The 19,074-nt window shown below is 44.1% G+C and overlaps 1 protein-coding gene across 1 annotated transcript; it reads right to left on the bottom strand.

Annotated features, from left to right (window-relative positions):
- Positions 1–1,669: 1,669 nt before the first annotated feature.
- Abracl (ABRA C-terminal like) lies at positions 1,670–14,360 on the bottom strand. Its single transcript, XM_057762188.1, has 3 exons — positions 14,172–14,360; positions 8,664–8,730; positions 1,670–2,216 (listed from the first exon to the last, which is right to left on the bottom strand). The coding sequence occupies exons 2-3, from the start codon at positions 8,722–8,724 to the stop codon at positions 2,032–2,034; spliced, it is 246 nt and encodes an 81-aa protein (XP_057618171.1). The 5' UTR covers positions 8,725–8,730; positions 14,172–14,360; the 3' UTR covers positions 1,670–2,031.
- Positions 14,361–19,074: the final 4,714 nt, after the last annotated feature.

The raw sequence follows: 19,074 nt of genomic DNA on the forward strand, positions 1-19,074 counted from the left end.
GAAATAACAACACACAAACTGTATTCTTTTAAACACTGCCTGGCCCATTATGTCTAGCCTCTTCTAGGCTAATTCTCATATCCCAATCAACCCATCTCTAATAATGTGCGTAGCACCATTAGGTGCGCTTACTGGGAAAGATTCAGCATGTCTGACCTGGCGGCTGGCTGTATCGCGTCTGGCTCTGAGAGGAGCTGCCCTGCATCTGAGCTCACTTCCTCTTCCTCCCAGCATTCTGTTCTGTTTACTCCACCCACCTATGTTCTAACCTATGAGGCCAAGCAGTTTCTTTATTGTTTAACCAATGACCTTCCTCCATCAGGCCTCCAGTTTCCAATCCACCTAGCTCTTCTTTCAGTTGTTGAGCTTTGTAGGCGTGGGCCACCATGCCTGGTTTCTGGTCAGTTCCTCTCTCTGGTTTCTGAGTTTCCAAGGAGACTGTCCCTTCTCAATCACCTCTCCCTTTCATGTTCTTCCTGGCCAGCCTCATGGCTTGCTTCCCTTACACAAGATCCTGCCTTGGTAACACACGCCCCTGCTATAGTCATCACTTTGTCCCATCTTTCTTGTCACTTCTCAATGTCCACCCTGCCTACTCTAGGATGTACACTCTGGACACTGTGGCCTTCACTGACAGAACCCTGCTTGATGGTCTCCATCATCTTCAGCCATGTGCTCTGGCTGCACCGTGCAATCACAGAGAGCTTCCTTGATGTGGGAGTCCCCTCTGTGTGCTGTGATTACCATTAATGAATAAAGAAACTGCTTTGGACCTACAGCAAGGCAGAACTTAGGTAGGCAGGAAAAACTAGACTGTATGCTGGGAGAAGGAGGACTGAGTCATAGAGAAGCCATGGAGCCCCTGGAGACAGATGCTGGAAACTTTAGCTGGTAAGCCACTGTCACGTGGCGATTCATGGTGTAGGAGGTTCTTCTGTCTATGTGCTGCTTTCACTGGTTGAATAAAGAAACTGCCTTGGCCTTTTGATAGGGAAGAACTTAGATAGGTGGAGTAGGCTGAACTGAATGCTGGGAAGATGGGCAGTGTGGCAGCTGCCATGGTTCTCCTGCCCAAGATAGACACTGGTTAGGCTTATGCTGGTAAACCACAGTCAAGTGGCAATACACATTAATGGAGATGGGTTAAACTAATATGTGAGAGTTAGCCAACAAGGGGCTGGAGATAATGGGCCAGGCAGTATTTAAATGAATACAGTGGTTTTTGGGGGGGGGGTTAAGCTAGCCAGGCAGGACGAAACAAAAGGACCACTCTCCTTACTACACATACACAGATTAGTATGCAAGAGTTAGCCAATAAGAAGCTAGAGCTAATGGGCCATGCTGTGATTTAATTAATACAGTTTTTGTGTGATTGTTTCAGGTCTAAGCTAGTTGGGAACCGACAAGCAGCCCTCCTCCAACACTTCCTATTGTTTGAATCTAACGGAAAGGTGAAGTGGTAGTTTTTTGCCTTTTCCTCTGACTCGGGGGCTAAGTTTGCATCCACATCAAAACCATAATTCTTATTTAAGTAACTTTGTGGGTTTTAAGGTTTTTTTTTTTTAAATTAAGGTCATTTTTACTACAGTGACCTAATTTTGATACAAAATCTCAATTGTAAGAGGCACACTCATACTTAACGACAAAACACAGCCATCAGGAATTTAAAGGCAGTTACATGTTTTTATTACATAAACACAACGTTCCTCATGGGAGCCGATCTTCAGTTTGCCTCTTGCTTTGACAGAATGTCAAGTGCCTGTAGAAATTCTCCAAGAATGAATCAAGAAAAACAAAAACTCCTTTCACACCTCCAAAAATGTTTCATTGCCTGTATTTCCCAATCACATTCTTAAGAAAAATAATAGGTTTTGTTTACTTTACAGTGTAATGTTTCAAGGTATAAAAACAGGACTTTTCAATGAGTCCCCCTTGTTTACAAAGTCCTATAAAAATACACAAGGAAGCATATGTTTGTCTTTTGACTTAATTATTCCAGTTTACCAGAGATATGAAGATACGCAAACCACATTAATCTTGTAGCAGTACAATGTCAACATTGTCGTGAACACCCTGCAAAAGCAGTTCTCCTGTGTATGTAACAATCTTTCTTCGCTTTGCGGCTTTCAGAGTTCCTACCAATGCTTCAAAGAGGTTGGCACATCTGTCATCTTGGAAGAGGACTCCAAACTTCACGCTTAACTTCCCATCGGCATCTAATTGCAGAAACACAACATTAGTAAATGTGTCTTGCGTCCATGGATGGCAAACTTGGGGCATCTTCGGAAAACATCTACCCAGGGGTAGCCAAGATTAAAATAAAACATGAAGCCTCTACCTATACTCAAGTAGCAGAATAAATATGGTACGCTTTGTAGACAAAGACTGAAAAGAACAGAAAGAAGCATTTATGCAAGGTGAGTGTGGTCAGCCATGGTGATGCATACCTTCAATCTCAGCACTCAAGAGGCAAAATCAGGCAGAGCTCTGTGAGTTCAAAGCCTGGTTGGTCTGCATATCAAGTGTGAATCCAGCAAGGGCTACATAGTGAGACCCTGTCTCAAAGTTTATATATATATGGTCGGAAGGCTGTAGATGAATTTTTCTCAGTTTTGATATTCAAAATTTTTAGTTGGGACTAGAAAGATGGCTCAGCAGTGAAGAATACTGGCTGTGTTCTTCCTGAGGACCCAGGGTTCAATTCCCAGCATCCACACAGCAACTCATAACTATTGGTCACTCCAGTTCCAGGGGATCTGATACCCTCTCCTGACATCTATGAACACCAGCCATGCATGTGGTGCATACACATACATGCTGGCAAAACACCCACAAAAATTTACACATTTGATTTAAAAATAAAATTTTAAAAAATAAATCCTTTTGAAAAAAAATTCTGTTAGCTGCCAGATTAATAAAGACAAGAAATGGAAGGGAAAGAGCATGTTATGATCATACTCAGTGTCCAGGCTTGGAGTGAAGGCCTTAAAACAGGGCATATCTGTCTATTATGACCACTGAATCTCAGTTCCTGGGGGGGAGACCCAGACATTTTTTACAGGATTATCTTTCATGGATATCAGTTAATAAGATATTTATTAAAAACTAGATGAAAAGTAGGTCTGCTGTTTAAGAAGCTGTCAACTGTTGATGGTTTGATGTAAGTAATGGCACTGGCTAGTCTTGGACAGCCCTCAAGTGTTGGCCTTCTGTTACCACATCCAGCAAATGAAAGTGAGAATGCACTTGACAGGACTGTGCAGAGTTAATGGATTTGGTATCGGTAGAGCCATCTAAAAACCTGCCAAAATAGTAAAGTCCAATTTACAATACATGTTTTAAAGGTACCAAATGCAGGAATTTGGGTATAATCCTAGAGTTCTCCTTCCTTCTTGTCCTTCAATCTGACAAATATTCAGGTGACTACACCTTCCTTGTGTCTTTGTAATTAATTCTATCTGCTTATCTCCAATGACTCTAATTGTTTCTCACCCAGATAACTTCAAGCTGTAACTGGTTATTCCTCACCAGTCTCCCTCTCCCTATTTTTGCCCCCCCCCCAAACATACCATTCACATTAACGGGAAATAAAACATACGGAAGACATTTTATAAGATGCAAATCTGATGGATACTATTCTACGTTAAGCTTCCAATGGTCCCTGGCATCTTCAAAATAAAGCGAAGAGCATGGCCTCTCTTTACCTCTCTGTAGCTGAGCATCCAACGCTTGCTTGGTCTTCTATAACTTTATGTTTGGATTTAGTCATAATGAACTGTTTGTTCTTGCCCAGGAGACCTGGCTTTTGTAACTATATCCATACTGAGTTATCAGCGCAGCATCCCAGACCCTCTTCTCTACCTAAATGCCTTTATCCAAGAACAGAGTCAACTGTAACCTTCCTTAAGACTTCCTTCACAATTCTCAATCCCACTAGTTATCTCTTCTTACTAAACTGTGTGGCTATCAAAGCACACACCATCAACTTCAGTAACATTAGCCAGTGTCTATTGAGTACTTGCTATATTCCTAGAACTGTTAAGTGACCTTTATAGACATTAAAATGCACTCAATCCTCATTTCATGTAAGAAAAGACACCATTGGTTTCTGATGGAGGAAGGTCATTGGTTAATAAAGCAACTGCCCATTTGATAGGCCAGCCCTTAAGTGGGTGGAGTAAACAGAACAGAATGCTGGGAGGAAGAGGAAGTGAGGTAAAATGCCTCAGACAGACACCATTTCTTCCCCTCTGTGGGGCAGACGCGATGAAGCTCCGACTCAGGATGGACGTAGGCTAGAATCGTCCCGGTAAGCGCACCTTGGGGTGCTACACATATTAATAGAAATGGGTAATCAAGATGTAAGAATTAGCCAGTAAGAAGCTAGAGCTAATGGGCCAGGCAGTGTTTAAATGAATACAGTTTGTGTGTTGTTATTTCGGGGCATAAGCTAGCCAGGCGGCCAGGAGCTGGGCGGCAGGAACGCAGCCCGCAGCTCCTTCAACAGGTTTCAAGACGCACCATTATTTTATATCCAATTAAACTGCCAAGTTCAATAAAGCAAATCAATATTAAGATACATTCTAAGACAGATAGTGTTGGTGCACATTTTTAATCCCTGCACTCAGGAGGCAGAGGCAGAGGCAAGAAAATCTCCGTGAGTTCAAGGATAGTCTTAGTTCCAGGAGAGTCAAGGCTGTTACACAGAGAAATCCTGTCTCAAAAAGACAAACATAACAACAAAAAATGCATTCTATTTTAGAGACTTTAAAATGAAAAGCGTCTGAATTAACCAAACATTATTATTAGACAAATAAAGAAACCAAGATACAGAAATGTGATAAAGTACACAAGATCACCCAGCAAGTATAAGAACAAGTATGAGAGTCTGACAGGAGTCCAGCTTCCAACATGCCCTTCTTTTAAAAACTTTTAGAAAAGGTCTCAGTAATCCTGGGTGGCCATGACCTACCAAGAGCTGGGATTACAGGCAAGTATCATCACAGCTAACTAAGCCCACAACCCCTTCCCAGTACACTTCTAGTCTGTTCATCTTCCAGCTGCCTCAAGAAGACCTTAAGGACTGAAATAGAATTTCTTTTTCAATTCTATAGTCTCTATACTTAAGCCCAAAGTGGGTACTCAAGAATTCTTGTTGGATGAAAGAATTTAAATCTCCAAGTAATCATAGTCTCCACTTCATCTTCTCTAACTGGATGAAAAATGAGACTTTTAAAGATTCGGACTTTCAAAGAAACAGACAAAAATTTCCTTCATCAGTTTCTAGTAGGAGTGCATACTTCATCTGTAGATTAGTCAAAATCACTCTAGCCTCAAGTAAAATAACCATCACATGTCAGATAGTTCCATTATCTGCTTTCCAACTCGATCAGTCATCTTTTGCCAACAATGAAGTCAAGGTGTTCTAGTATGTCTGTGAAATTTAGATTTTCATGCATATGGATGTTATGCTAATGACCTTGTCTTGTAATTTGTAAAGCTGCTCGTTTTGAAATGGAGCTTCAGATCGCCCAAGTAGAACACAGACACTCTTTAGGAGTGCAAAGGTTAGAGTTTTAAGGCCAGCTGAACCTGACCAGCGAACACCAGGTTGACGTGAATAGGAACAGTCTGCAAATTTTGGGGAATACGCTCTTAACAATCCAAACATACTAATTCCAAGTAATGTGACCCTACTGGAGCTGGAGAGACCCAGGAGATGTGGGAGAAGAACAAAAACAGGGGTGCCTTAGTGAAAATCAGACACCCCTCCCCAGACATGGGTATAGTGAGGGGTAAGAGAAAAGTTAGGAAAAGACTTGGTTTGCCGGAGGACCCAAATATTAATAAATTACACTCTCCAGTGTCTTCTCAGTGTCCTGCACAAACTTCAGATCATTCCCATTCCTAGTTCAGCTCACATATCCCCTCCTCAACTCACTTGCCTACGCTTCTACACATCCAAGTCCCACCTAGTCTAGGCTTAACCAAGTATGTGCCCCCAACTCTACAGTCATCGCTAATCGACGGCACTGGAACTATCCTGAAAGGAAGACCAGCACTTCACAGTCTGGCAAGTCATTTTTTTTTTTTTTCTGATAAGTGCCTCATCAATTTTTAGCTATTTTCATCAATTAAGTAATAAGATGCTTGAAGAAAAAGAACATGCCTATGTCACATGTACTTAAACAGGGCTTGGCACATATGGGAGAGCAGTATCAGTCCGTGAAAAGATGATTAAACGCATGTGGCTGTGACCTCAAACACACATGTGTTTCTGTCTTGACATTTCAGTTATGATGTTCAAATAAAATGACTAGAGAAAGCTCAAGGAGGAGGAAGCTAGGACTGGCTCCGTGGAGGAGTACCTGCTTAGCATGTCTGAGCATGAATTCTATACCGGGTCCACCAAAGGGGGCAGGGAGAATATCGCCACCCCAAAATAATCCATGTTCTATTCTGTAGAACTTGGAGAACATTACCTTACAAAGCAAAAGGAATTTTACAAATGTGATTAAGTAAGGGCTCTAAAATGGGACATTATCCTGGATTATCTGGATCCATTAATATGGAATCCTGAGAGTTCTTAAGAATGGAAGAGTAAGGCAGGGTAGTGCAGGGTGAGGACACCCGGCTCCCCACACTGCTACTGGTGCAAAGGAATGCAGGCAGCTACAGAAGAGTGAAAATAAGGAACTACATACAGTCTCCTCAAAACCCTCCAAAAAGGACTGAAGTCAGCCAGCACCTGGATCGGAGCCTGGAAAGCGCCTGAACTACACAAAATAGGAAATGTGACCTGGTGTCAAACATCTTGCTTTACTGTTGCTAAGTCTGTGGTAACTGCCTACAGCAAGAATAGAAAACAAATGCAGGGGCTGGCGAGACAGCTAAATGGATGAAGTTCTTGCCTGTGCAAGCCTGGGGACTTGAATTCAATTACCAGAACCAACAAGAGAAGGGGGGTTGCACACTGAAGAGGTAAAGACAGAGAGGTTCTGGGGCTCACTGGCCAGTCAGCTTAGTCTGTTTGGTGAGCTCCATGACCCAATGAGAGACCTTGTCTCAATAGATAGATAGATAGATAGATAGATAGATAGATAGATAGATAGATAGATAGATAGATAGATAGATAGATAGATAGAAACTCAAGAGAAGTCCCAAAGAATAATGCCCAAGATTAACGTTTGGCTTCTGCATGCATGTACACAGTCGAAAAGGAAGACATCTAACACAAGAGACAGTAAGAAATAACAGCTTAGTGGAAGTTTTGAAAGTGTGTCTATCCTTCTAGATTAAAGGATTTGTAATTCATAAGCAAACAATTCTAAGAAGACTCAAACTGTAATGACATAGCTTCTTTTGTTTGTTTGTTTGTTTGAGACAGGGTTTCATTGTGCAGGCCAATGTGGCCTTCAATTTGTCATCCTCCTGCCTCCACCTCCCGAGTGCTGAAACTACAAGAGTGCAATGTTTGTTTATGAGATACTCCGAAACATTAGTTCTCAGTTATATAAGTTTAAAACTTTGAATTCCATATGTTCATTGTTCTTATATTCAATATGCTCTCCAATCCTTGTACATCTCAGATGTAGCAAATACCTCATGCTACGAATACAACCATTTTAGTGCTACTTAGGAGAAGGACAACACACCAATTTTACTCATTATCCTCACAATACACACAATAGCTGCTTGGCCAATGAAGACAAAGACACCAAAAAAAAAAAAATCTAAAAGTTGGTTTATTTTACTATTATGCTTGAAATTGTACAAATCCCAAGAATTTAGAGAAAATAAAGAAAATTGTGATGGCTATTCTTGGTTGTCAATTTGACTACGTCTAGAATAAATTCAAATGAAACTTAAGCAGCTGGGTACACTTGTGAGAGGTTTTTATTCTTAATTAAATAATTTGAAGTGGAAAGACCCACTTCTAACCCAGATCTTTGGAGGTGGGAAGATCCATCTTTAATCTGGGCCACAGCTTCTGCTGGCAGCCAATACCAATATACAGGGCAGGGAAGAAGGAAGCTTGCTCTCTTTGCCTGCTTTCTCTTGCTGGCAAGTCTATTTCCTTACTTACAGCAGGATTCTGTTATTCTTCAGGAATCTGGCATCTACTGAAGACCGGCTGGGACTGAATAACTACTGAATTCTTGCACCTTCCATTAGTAGACAGCCATTGTTGGGCTAGCTGAACCACAACCTGTAATCAATTCTAATACATTCCCTTTCTATACATCTATAGATTTGTTCTATAAGTTCTATTGCCCAAGAGGGACCTGACTAATACAATTTAGTGTAATTTCCCTCTAAATTTCTAGTCACTTGTAAATTTATAAAATAAGGCAGAAAACAAGAATTTAACAGCCAAAAAATAAATAAATAATTCAACCTAACTCAAATGCCAGTCTTTAATGCAAACAAAAGAAGCTCAGGGAGTTTTCAATTCAAAAACCAACAAAACATCTAAGCTACTCTCTGCCTCAGAAACCCAACACCCCAACAGCCCCATGTCTCAAAAACCCCTTGAAAGCTAAGAGCATCACTGTCTCGGGCTGTGAGCCGAGTGTGCACCGTACCCTAAGTCCTGGGCAGCTGCTCCGGAATGCCCGTCTAGGGAAGCACTCAGAAGAAACACCCTGCGTTAGAATACTTACTTTTAGACCCCAGACGTCGAATTTCCTCTACTAGGAGGTTCACCTCATGATCCACATTCATTGCGGACTGGAAGAGAAAAGAAGCCTTTATTACAGCCATTTCTCTACCCCATCAGGCACAGCAAGCGGAGTCCTTTCTCTTTCTCAGGAAGCACTTGTCACTATTACTGACCACGCCCCCTTTCTACTTGTATGAAGTAATGCACTTGAACATAATGAAGTAATTTCCCTCAACCTACAGAACTCCCCTCTCTGTTGCCCCACTCCTGGCTACTGGGGAGAAGATGGCCTCTCTCCTCACCACGGCATTAGTCCTTGCACATCTAGTCACAGAGTTCTGTTAAGCACCCAAACTACAAAAGGTAACGGGATCCATGCTTAAGGCAGAGAAAGGCCTCCAACAAAGAGCAACGTGGCAAGCGTTCTCTCGGCGCTGGGTCCAAGGTACTACAGGCAGGTCCCTTTTTGGAGATGACGGGGTGGATCAAGTGGATGAATGGGAAAAGTAAATAGAAAATTATGGAGACAAAGGAGAAAGCCCAAGGCACAGCTGGGGCAGGCGCTGAACTAGGACACGGAGAGGTCAAGATAAAATACATGCTCCCCGCCCTGCAGGAGCCTGGGGTCTAGCGGTAATACGGACCCATGCAGGGCCGCCTGAATAGCCTCGGTCAGTGCAGTGATAACTTCCAGTTCACACACAGGCACCTCGCACCCTTCTCTGGATTCTGCCCATGAAAGCTGACGGCACTGCACAGCTTGTAGTGAAGCCCATTCGTTTCCCGTCGTGAAGAGTCCAGATTAATAAGAGCTGAGCCCAATAAGTCATGTTAACGCCTGTGTGGCTGGCTGCATCCTCCACAGGCTGGATTCTGGCCTCTGTTAGAGCCTCCTCCACTGTACACTTGAGCGCTAAGCTGCAGCTCCAGGAATTTCTCTAGTCCTCAACTATCTACACTGGAAATACCGCTGGCCTTCTCTGCACGCTTTCTTCTGCTCAGGTTACTGCCATTCCCCTCCTGAGGCTCATGAATCAGTCCCCGCTTGGATGGAACGCCCCCCAGAAAGCATTCCCTAATCTGAGGAGCGCTCCCCTACTGGGTGTTCCCACCACACTGTAGGCCTCTTTTATTTCACTCAGGTGGAATTACTAGTTTGGGGGTTTTCTCGCTAGAAGGAAAATGCTCTCCACAGGGATCTGACTTAAATCTCCACAGGGATCTGACTTAAATATTCCTTGTTAGCGCGCCCAGCACAAACACTGCTTCAGGAACTAACAAGAACAATCAAAGGCATGAGGGGAGAGAACACCACCAGTGGAGACCAGCAAGTGACTGGGCAGGAGGGACAGCGATTCAATCTTCCACAAGTGATTATTTGTCAGGAGCCATGTCCCCCCAAAATTTACAGGAAGCACCACCGTGAGGAGTTTTTGCAGAGGGCTTCAGTTCCCAATTGTATTGAGAATCGTTTTATTGACAAAGCCTATCCCACACCCAAATTAACTGTTAATAGCTATCTGTTAACGGAACCCGCCTCATATTCCAAACTATCTAGAGAACTAGGTGTGTCACCTTGTGACTCCTGACCAAGGAATCGTGACCTGACCGATCGTAACCTCTTGGCCTATGTGACGGGCATGGACCACGTGGCAAGATCCCGTGCCCCAGCCCCCCAAGCTCCTCAGCCAGGGGCTGTATAAGCTGTGGGCATGGACCACGTGGCAAGATCCCGTGCCCCAGCCCCCCAAGCTCCTCAGCCAGGGGCTGTATAAGCTGTAACCATGACTCTAATAAACGGAGGCTTCGACAAATATGCTTAGCCTCATTCCTCTTATATGCCCATATCTTTCAGGTGGTACCTCTCCGTGACCCTGGAATAACTGACCAGACAGGTGGATTACAGACCCTAGACAGAGTAACCCGTCAAGGCGGTCGACAATTATCTGATAGAAACAACTTAATCCAGATGGATTATTGCTAATTCCTGGTAGCTTCTAAAGTATGAGTGACGCCTCCAACTGGATACCACCTGCTGAGACGATACTGGGACACCAGATTTCCTATGGGCGGATAATCAAAAGTGCCCCTACCATCTGCTGTTATTTGCATGAACATTGTAGTTCAAGGGGCTGACACTACAGGAAAATGTAAAATCGTCGATTAAATGCAACTTTCTAAAACTTGTTATTAATAATTATACTGTCCAAGCCTGGTATGGTGGTGCACGCCTTTAATCCCAGTACTTAGGAGGCAGAGGCAGGTGGATCTCTGTGAGTTCGAGATCGCCTGGTCTACAAAGCAAGTTCCAGGACAGCCAGGGCTACACAGAGAAACCCTGTCTCGGGGGAAAAAAAAATGTGCTGTTCTCTTAGGGATTTTTGTGTTGGTGAAAGCATGGCACAGTTTAAAAAGGACATTAAAAAGCTAAAATATCCCCAGAGGATATAAAATAAACCTGTCTGTGTCAGTAGTGGCCAGCTGCTATTTGGGGGTGGGGTGGGACCTGTACTGGTTCCCACTCTGGCACAAGCAGTCTGAGTTTTGTTTGGGGGCAACACTTCTGTCTTTACTCTAAAGTCATGTATGTGGACAGAGCAGTCCCCTCTCTGGAAGTGAACCTGAGTCAGTAGGATTGGTCAGAGGCTTCAGGTTCCTCATCTGAGTGAATTCATGTAACTCTTCTAGTTTTAAGCTTTAAAACATTTATTTGGGGAGGGGGCGCGCATATGTGGAGGTCCCAGGACAAATACTCTCATTCAAAACGGTCAAGTTCAACCCTAAGATTTTGCTAGACTATTAGTAAATATCACCCTTTCCCCTGGTTCTAAGATGTGAGGTTACAGCCCCAGAGTAAATGGTTACCCTATGGGAAGATTTGACTAGGAAATCCAGAAGGAAATGACTCAGCCTGTTCCTGATCCTGGATATTTTGGTTATAGAAACCAATGACATTTTCCCTGTTTGCAATGTGTAGTGTTTTGTATGAGTTTCTACTACTTGCATGCTGAAGACTATTGATCCAAAAACCTAGCCTAATGAATTGAACTATAATTTAAAAAGCAACCAACCATATAAAAAAAACATGACATCTTTGTAATGTACTTATATACATAGTCTTGTTGGGTATTGTTCTATTGGTTAGGATGAACAGCTACAACAGAAAAGCAGATCTGAAGGCTGGAGGAATGGCTCAGTTAGTAAAATACTTGCTTTGCAAGCATGAGGTTCCTGTGTTCGAGTCCCAGAACCTCCATAAAAATGTTGGGTGTTTTAGCTGGAGAGACAGATACGGGAGGTGGCACCCAGCTCCACAGCCAACCAGTCTAGCATAATGGTGGACTCCAGGCCACTGAGAGAACCTGTCTCAAAGGAAGTAGGTGGCGGGCATCCTTGAGGATGACACCTGAGATTGTCCTCAGACTTCTGGGTGTCGCATGCTTATATCTGCACCTGAACACACACGTTCAAGATACACCTGCATGCACACGTACGCAGGCGTGGGGGAACGACACAAGACGAGATTTGGGAGCCGTATAAAAATTCTCTACCTGTTTCTGGAAGTTCGGATTTGTGAGAATGAAAAGAAAAAAAAAAAAAGAGCCAACCAGGATTGAAGGGAGAATGAAACACCTCAGGTCAGAGACTTCGGAGTCTCCTGTGTATTTCTCTCTTCAACATAGTCTGTCTCACAGTCTACTTCGGACACCAGGGAGATACTTGGGTTTTATATCTCATTTAACAATGAGAAACAAAGAGGAAGGCCCTCTATTATGTGCAGTGTGATAACCGCTTACATTAAAATGGGCACTTATCCAGTTTCCAGGAGGGAAGGCAAGGGACATTTCTTTATAATTAACTACACACCAGGCTCCTTCTCTGAGTTAATTTATATAATCCTTTTATTATTTTTTTAAAGGCTTTTTTGCATTTATTTATTTTGGGAGGTGTGAATGTGGAGGTCACATGCGGGCCCCAGGGATCAAACTCTGGTCATGAGGCTCTGCAGAAAGTGCCGATAAGCACTGATCCATCCATTCAGCTACCCTAATTCATAAAATGCTAAGAACCCGACAGAGCCACTTAGTACTTACCCCGTTTTATTGAGAATGAAACAAACCTCATAATGGTTAACGCCACAAAGCGCTGTTCTTAACACATCACTTTGCCACTTCTTCCCCTTCCTTCGCTATTATGCAAATGAGCCTAATGTAATAGTGTATTCTTATGTAATATCATATACTGAGTACTTATTAAGGCGGATCATTTACAAAGCAAGAATAGGCTCCCTGTCTGGACCCCTGTGAATAGGAAAATAGCAGGTTTACTACTGCTAGCATACACAACTTGGCATGTTTTAGTCACTTATTATGGGAGGGACAAAGAAGAAAGCATTCACATTATACAATCTTTGGAAGACCCATGGCAGTCTAAAAGCAGGACAGACCCCTTCGACTGCAGTGAGCGAGATCAAGAACAATGAGAGGTCAGAAGCAGAGCAAGCCGAAGAAAAAGACCCTGTCTGTGAGAGGCTGGGCCAGAAGAATGGCAGTGGCAGATGTTAGCCGGGCTGCTTAACTGTCACAGACTCTAATTGGGCTGCCTGAGTGGGACTCACAAAGAGTAGGGCTGTGGCAAACGCTGCAAAGCGCCATCCATACACATTTTGAGAGGTATGTCTGAAGCGTCTTCTAGTTATGCTTTAAAGCTCCAAAGGCAATAGGTCAAGGAAATAAAGCCTACTGGAGTCGCCTCCCCTGGGAATCCGCAGCCAACTTTACACGAGAGCTGGGCGCTCTTCCAGACTCAATTCTATCTCGAACAGCTGGCGCGGGTCAAACGCTGACCCGTACCTTTCTCCCTTTCGTTGGATAGGGCACACTCCTTATTTGGTCATTCCCTCCTACAAGTTTGAGGGCTTGCCAAATATGGGTCCCCAAAACCTGGGGCCTGCGGGTACCACTCGCTCAACCCTTAACTGGTGGAACAGGGTCGCGGAGCCCTGGACCACAGGAAGGGCTTAGTCCGGAGGCCTTTGTCTCCCCAACTCACCCGTCCTGGGTCCCCCAGAGCACCCAAGGGCGCTGCCCGGGGTCCCCACGAGTCCCGCATCCCCTCTCTTACTCGCCCTCCGCACTGCAGAGGACACTGTCCTGACGCCACTTTATTCCTCCGGGACCCCTCCAGCCCTTCCCCACCCAGCTCTGCAGAACCGCACCACAAACCGACGCCAAGTGCAAAACCCACACATTGCACCGCTGCAAACATCGGTTCGGGCTGCTCCTTTCCAGGTCAGCCCCGCCCGGTAAAACGTCACGTGAGCCCAGTGCGGAAGTGTGCCGGCCGAGTGGGGTGCCCACGAGTGGGGCACGGGGCGGGGGGAGCGTATGCCCGGGGCCGGTCCAGCCACACCTTAGCACCCCGGGGTCCCCACCCTTAACCCGGTACTCGCCCCCCACCCCCCACCCCGAGACCGTGGGTCCAGCCTTTCCTCCCCGGACTCGCTCACCTCTCTGGTTGCTTCCTTCTTCACCGAAGAGCTGGACGCCGCGTGGATCTGGATAGGGTTCTCTGCTTCCGCACCCTGGGGAGGAACAGGCAGAAGAAGGAAGTGGCCCGGGCGAAAAGAAAGGCTGAGGTGGAAGAGGGAGGGGAGAAGGAGAGGCGTGGGGGGCCAAGTGAGACTAAGTGCTCTCAGAAAAGGGGCCGCCCACTCTCCCGGGACACGCCTAGGAGGAGGCACCCAGAGCAGACGCCAGAGCTGGAGGCAGGCTTCTAGGAATGCGGACCCAGAGTACCACCACCTCTCTCGATCCTGCCCAGGCAGGACCCGCAGCCTAATGCATCTAATACTGGGCATTGATCTTCTGCCAGGATATCTTACCCAAAAAGAGATAAAGCGCCCCACATGCTGAATACTAAGGTCTCCTAGGAAAAACGCGACTCACATGGGTTCTTCTGTATGCCAAGAGCGTGAGGCTCAAGAAAAGACAAAAAAAAAAAAATATTCAAATCCTCTTTATTCCCATCATATGTGTGTAATATACTCGCCCTACCCAGAGTTTTCAAAACAGAAAGTCAACCCAAAGTGTTTTTTACAGTAGTTTCAATTGTAACTACGAAGAAAATTTCTCTCTCCAACCCCAATTAATTGTCCAAGTCACCAGTGTTTTCAGTGGCCTAAAACTTTAATCTCAGAGGCAGGCTGATCTCTGCAAGTTCCAGGCCAGCCTGGTGAGCTCCGAAACAGCTATTTTGAGAGACTATATGGAGCTATGTAGAACTATGTCTCATAAAGCCAAGTCTTCGCCACCCCACAAACCTAGTCTTGAAGAACAAGGATCTATCAGGTCTCATCAAACAGGAAGTCTGATCATTAGGACGAAAATCTCCCTTTGAAATCTAATGCGGTGAATATGGAGAATGAGCCATCTGGATTGAGGCTGAAAAAGGCCAGGTCCAGACAATGGCCCAAAACGAATTTTCACTAAGCAAAAAACGTGACCATGCAGGAACCAGGGAGGAAGAGAGAGAGAGAGAGAGAGAGAGAGAGAGAGAGAGAGAGAGAGAGAGAGAGAGAGAGAGAGAGAGAGAAATAGAGAGAGAAATAGAAATAGAGAGAGAAATAGAAATAGAGAGAGAAATAGAAATAGAGAGAGAAATAGCGCGCACGCGAGCTCAGGAAGTGGGTGGAGTCGGGTGAAGGGATTGCGGAGGTGGGGGAGGTGGAAGGATAGTCTGAGAGAAGCTGCTCCTGCGGAGGGTCCCAAAGATCTGCAGGCTTTCTGGGAATGTGGGAGTAGCCTAGTCCCCTGATTGGTGTTGGGTCCGTCCACTCCCCAAGCTGTGGCCTTGTTGCCCTACAGGGTCGGGATCTGTCAATGCAGTGTGAGCCTGAATGGGTTGCTGTTCTGTAACTGACCAGCAAACCTGCACATTCTATTTCTCCCATCAGAAGAAGATGAAAGTAACTCCAAGATCCCTTGAGGCCCATTTTTGTCCTCTGATAGAAGATGGAAATTTATAATTTATGTCTTTCAAAGTATATCTAATGCAAAAAAATTATTGTTAAGGCAAAATACCATATTTATCAATTCCCCAAGCAAGTCCACACTACAAGGGTGCCTACACTGTAGAATCGCTTCTGCTCTGATGAGGCAGTTTCCCCATACTCTGTGAACAAGGGAAAAGTAAAATAGATTATTTTATATAAGTAAGTAAAAAAAAAGTTTCTTCAATACTTAGTTTACTCTCAATTGGGCATGGTAGTGCACACGCGAGCCCAACCCTAGGCAGGTGAAGTCAGTAGGATCAGGAATCCAAAATCAATCTCAAACTCAAAGCAAGGGAAGGCCAGTCTTGGCTATATAATATCAAACCTCTAATTAATTAAATGATTTACTCTTTTAAAAAAGTATACTACTTATACATATGTGCCAGGTTATCTCCAGAAGGAATAGTAAATTTCATATTAATCTACTGAACAAAGAATTTTAATTCAAAAAAGTAGCTTGTGGTTTTTGTTTTGTTTTAGACACCTTCTCACCATGTAGCCCTGGCTGACCTGGCACTTGCCATGTAGACCAGGCTAGCCTTGAACTCAAGCAGATCCACCTGCTTCTGCCTGCAGAGTGCTGGGGCTGAAAAGGTGTGCCACCAACCCCAGCTTTAAAGAAAAGTCTGATGAAAGAAATCATGAAAAAATACTTTCTACATTCAAATCATCCACTTTCAGTTCTCATTCAGACTTTTGCTGTTTTCTTGTAGAAATGTTGTCATGTACAAGGTAAACAAATGAACTTTAACCTGGAAAGACAAAGAATAAAGCTTTAGCAAATAGCCCAGAAGCATTTACTAATTATCAAAGACAGCAGGCAACAGTGTGCCAATATGGAAAGTTACAAAGTGGCCTACTAGGTATGATGTTGACTTTTAAAAAAAGCAACTGTACAGTAATAATGTTCCTATAAATACTAAGACAAGCTTATTTATTTATTTAATTACAGAGTACAGATAAACACTATCCAATAGAAAGAGAATTGTGATCTGTATGTGTAATATTTTGTTTATATATATACATATATATAAATTTATATTTTTCTATAGCCAAATTGAAAAATAAACATGTAAACTTAACTTCAATAACTGCCTTATTTAACTCAGTCTATTTAAACTACCATCCATTTGGCCTGCCATGGATGGATTCATAGATTTTTTTTTAGTGTATAAAGTAATAGGCTTAATTTTGTCATTTTCACACATTGTATTATTGTACCTAGTTCATAATTACCACTACTCTCTTCTACTTTACACTCCCCACGTAGTTCTTCTATTTAAATATACACACACTTACAGATTCCACATGTGAAAGAAAACTGTGACATTTGTCCTTCTGTCCCCCATTATCCGCTCTCATTCTTTTTCATCTGCCTTTGGACTGCTTCCTCTCCCAGCATAGCCCCCTTCCACTTCCATGTTGTCCTGGCTAGTTTTATGTCAACTTGACACAAGCTAAAAGTCATCTGAGAGGCGGGAACCTGGATTGAGAAAATGCCTCTATAATAGATGGATTGTAGGCAAGCCTGCAGGGCATTTTTTAAAGTAGTTATTGATGGGGGTGGGCCCAGCCTATTGTGGGTGATGCCGTTCCTGGGTTCTATTAGAAAGTAGGCTGAGCAAGCCATGCGGAGCAAGCACCCCTCCATGGTCTCTGCATCAGTCCTGTCTCCAGTTTCCTCCCTGCTTCAGTTCCTATCCTGACTTCCTGTGAAGATGAAGTGTGATGCGGAAGTGTAAGCAGAACAAACCCTTTCCTCCCCAACTTGCTTTTTGGTTATGGTGTTTCAGGGCAGTGGTAGAAATCCTAACTAAGGCGCACGCCATGTGTGTCTTTTGCCTAGATTTTTGCATATGAGAAGAGGCGTGCTCATTTTCTTTCTGAGCCTGCCTTATTTTGCTAAACATGCTGGTCTCACGCCCCAGCTTTGTCTCTGCAGAAGATGCGATTGCATTCTTCATTACAGCCCCACGAAACCCCCTGTGTCTGCCCCACATTTCCTCTCTCATTCATCTGTGGAGGAGCATCTAAACTGATTCTAAAGCTTGGTTATTGTCAAGGGGGCACCGTGAATGTGAATGGCCAAGTGGATGGTGGAATGGTGATCCCCATTCCTTTAGGTGGATGCTCAGGGTGTGGTACTGCTGGTTCATACAGTGCTTCTGTTTTTAGCTTTTTGAATAGCCACCGCTCTATACTTACACAACAGCTGCACTAGTTTACATTCCCAGCAGCAGTGTATGAGCCACCCCCCCACCCCCACCTCCACCCCCTCCTCACCCCACCCCACCTCACCCTGTCCCAAGTCCTTGCCAGTTTTACAGCCCTTGTTTCCTTCCAGATAGGGGGGCCGGCGGGGGGGGCGGGGGGGGGAAGCTCCATATAGTTTTGCTTTGCCTTTCCCTGCAGCTAAGGACTTTGAGCATTTTTTCATATGTATTTTAGTTGCTTTTATTTGCTCCGAGAGTTTGCCCATGGATGATTGGATGTTTGGGGCTTGGGCTGTTTATTTTTTATTTATTTTGTGTGCATTGGTGTGAAGACCTCAGATCCCTGGGAACTAGAGTTGCAGACAATTGTGAGCTGCCATGTGGGCGCTGGGAATTGAACCTGGGTCCTCTCAAAGAGCAGCTAGTGCTCTCAACCGATGAGCTGTCTCTCCAGACCCTTGAGTTGATTTTAAGCAGAGTAAGAAGCACAGATCTAATTTTACCTTTCTGCATGTGGGAATGTCATTTTCCTGGCACCATTTGTTAAAGCGTCTGTCTTTTTGCCAGCACGTGGTTTTAATACTTTTTTTTACAGCACTGATTTTCTTACGGTTATCCTATTCCATTGGTCTCTTGCTGTTTTGTGTCATGCTGGGCTGTTTGATAGTCTTTTGCTTCACTATGATAAGATTCTCTAGTATAATTTGAAATCAGGTACCCAGGCCATTGCTCCTTTCAGCTTAGGAATTCTTTGGCTATTCAAGGTCTTTGTGCTTCCATATGCATTTTAGGACTGTTTTTTCTTTCAAGTATAAGATGAATCTCATTTTGGTAAAGATTGCATTGAATCTGCACGTTGCTTCTGGTAATTAGCCACCGGGCTGTCTAGGTTTTTTGTTTGTTTGTTTGTTTGTTTGTTTGTTTTGTTTTGTCAGCTTGACACAACTTAGAGTCCTCTGGCAAGAGGGATTCTCTCTCACCAGGTGTTGTGGTGCAAGACTAGATCGTAGGAACTGAAATCAGAAATAGTAGCTGTTCAAGGCCATCCTCAACTGCGGAATTTGGAAATCCTCCTGAGTCACATGAAACTCTGTGTCACACACACACACAGACACACACACACACAGAGTAAAGAGGCTTAGAGT

The sequence above is a fragment of the Chionomys nivalis genome, chromosome 2 (genome assembly GCF_950005125.1).
Source record: "Chionomys nivalis chromosome 2, mChiNiv1.1, whole genome shotgun sequence".
Lineage (NCBI taxonomy): Eukaryota > Metazoa > Chordata > Mammalia > Rodentia > Cricetidae > Chionomys > Chionomys nivalis.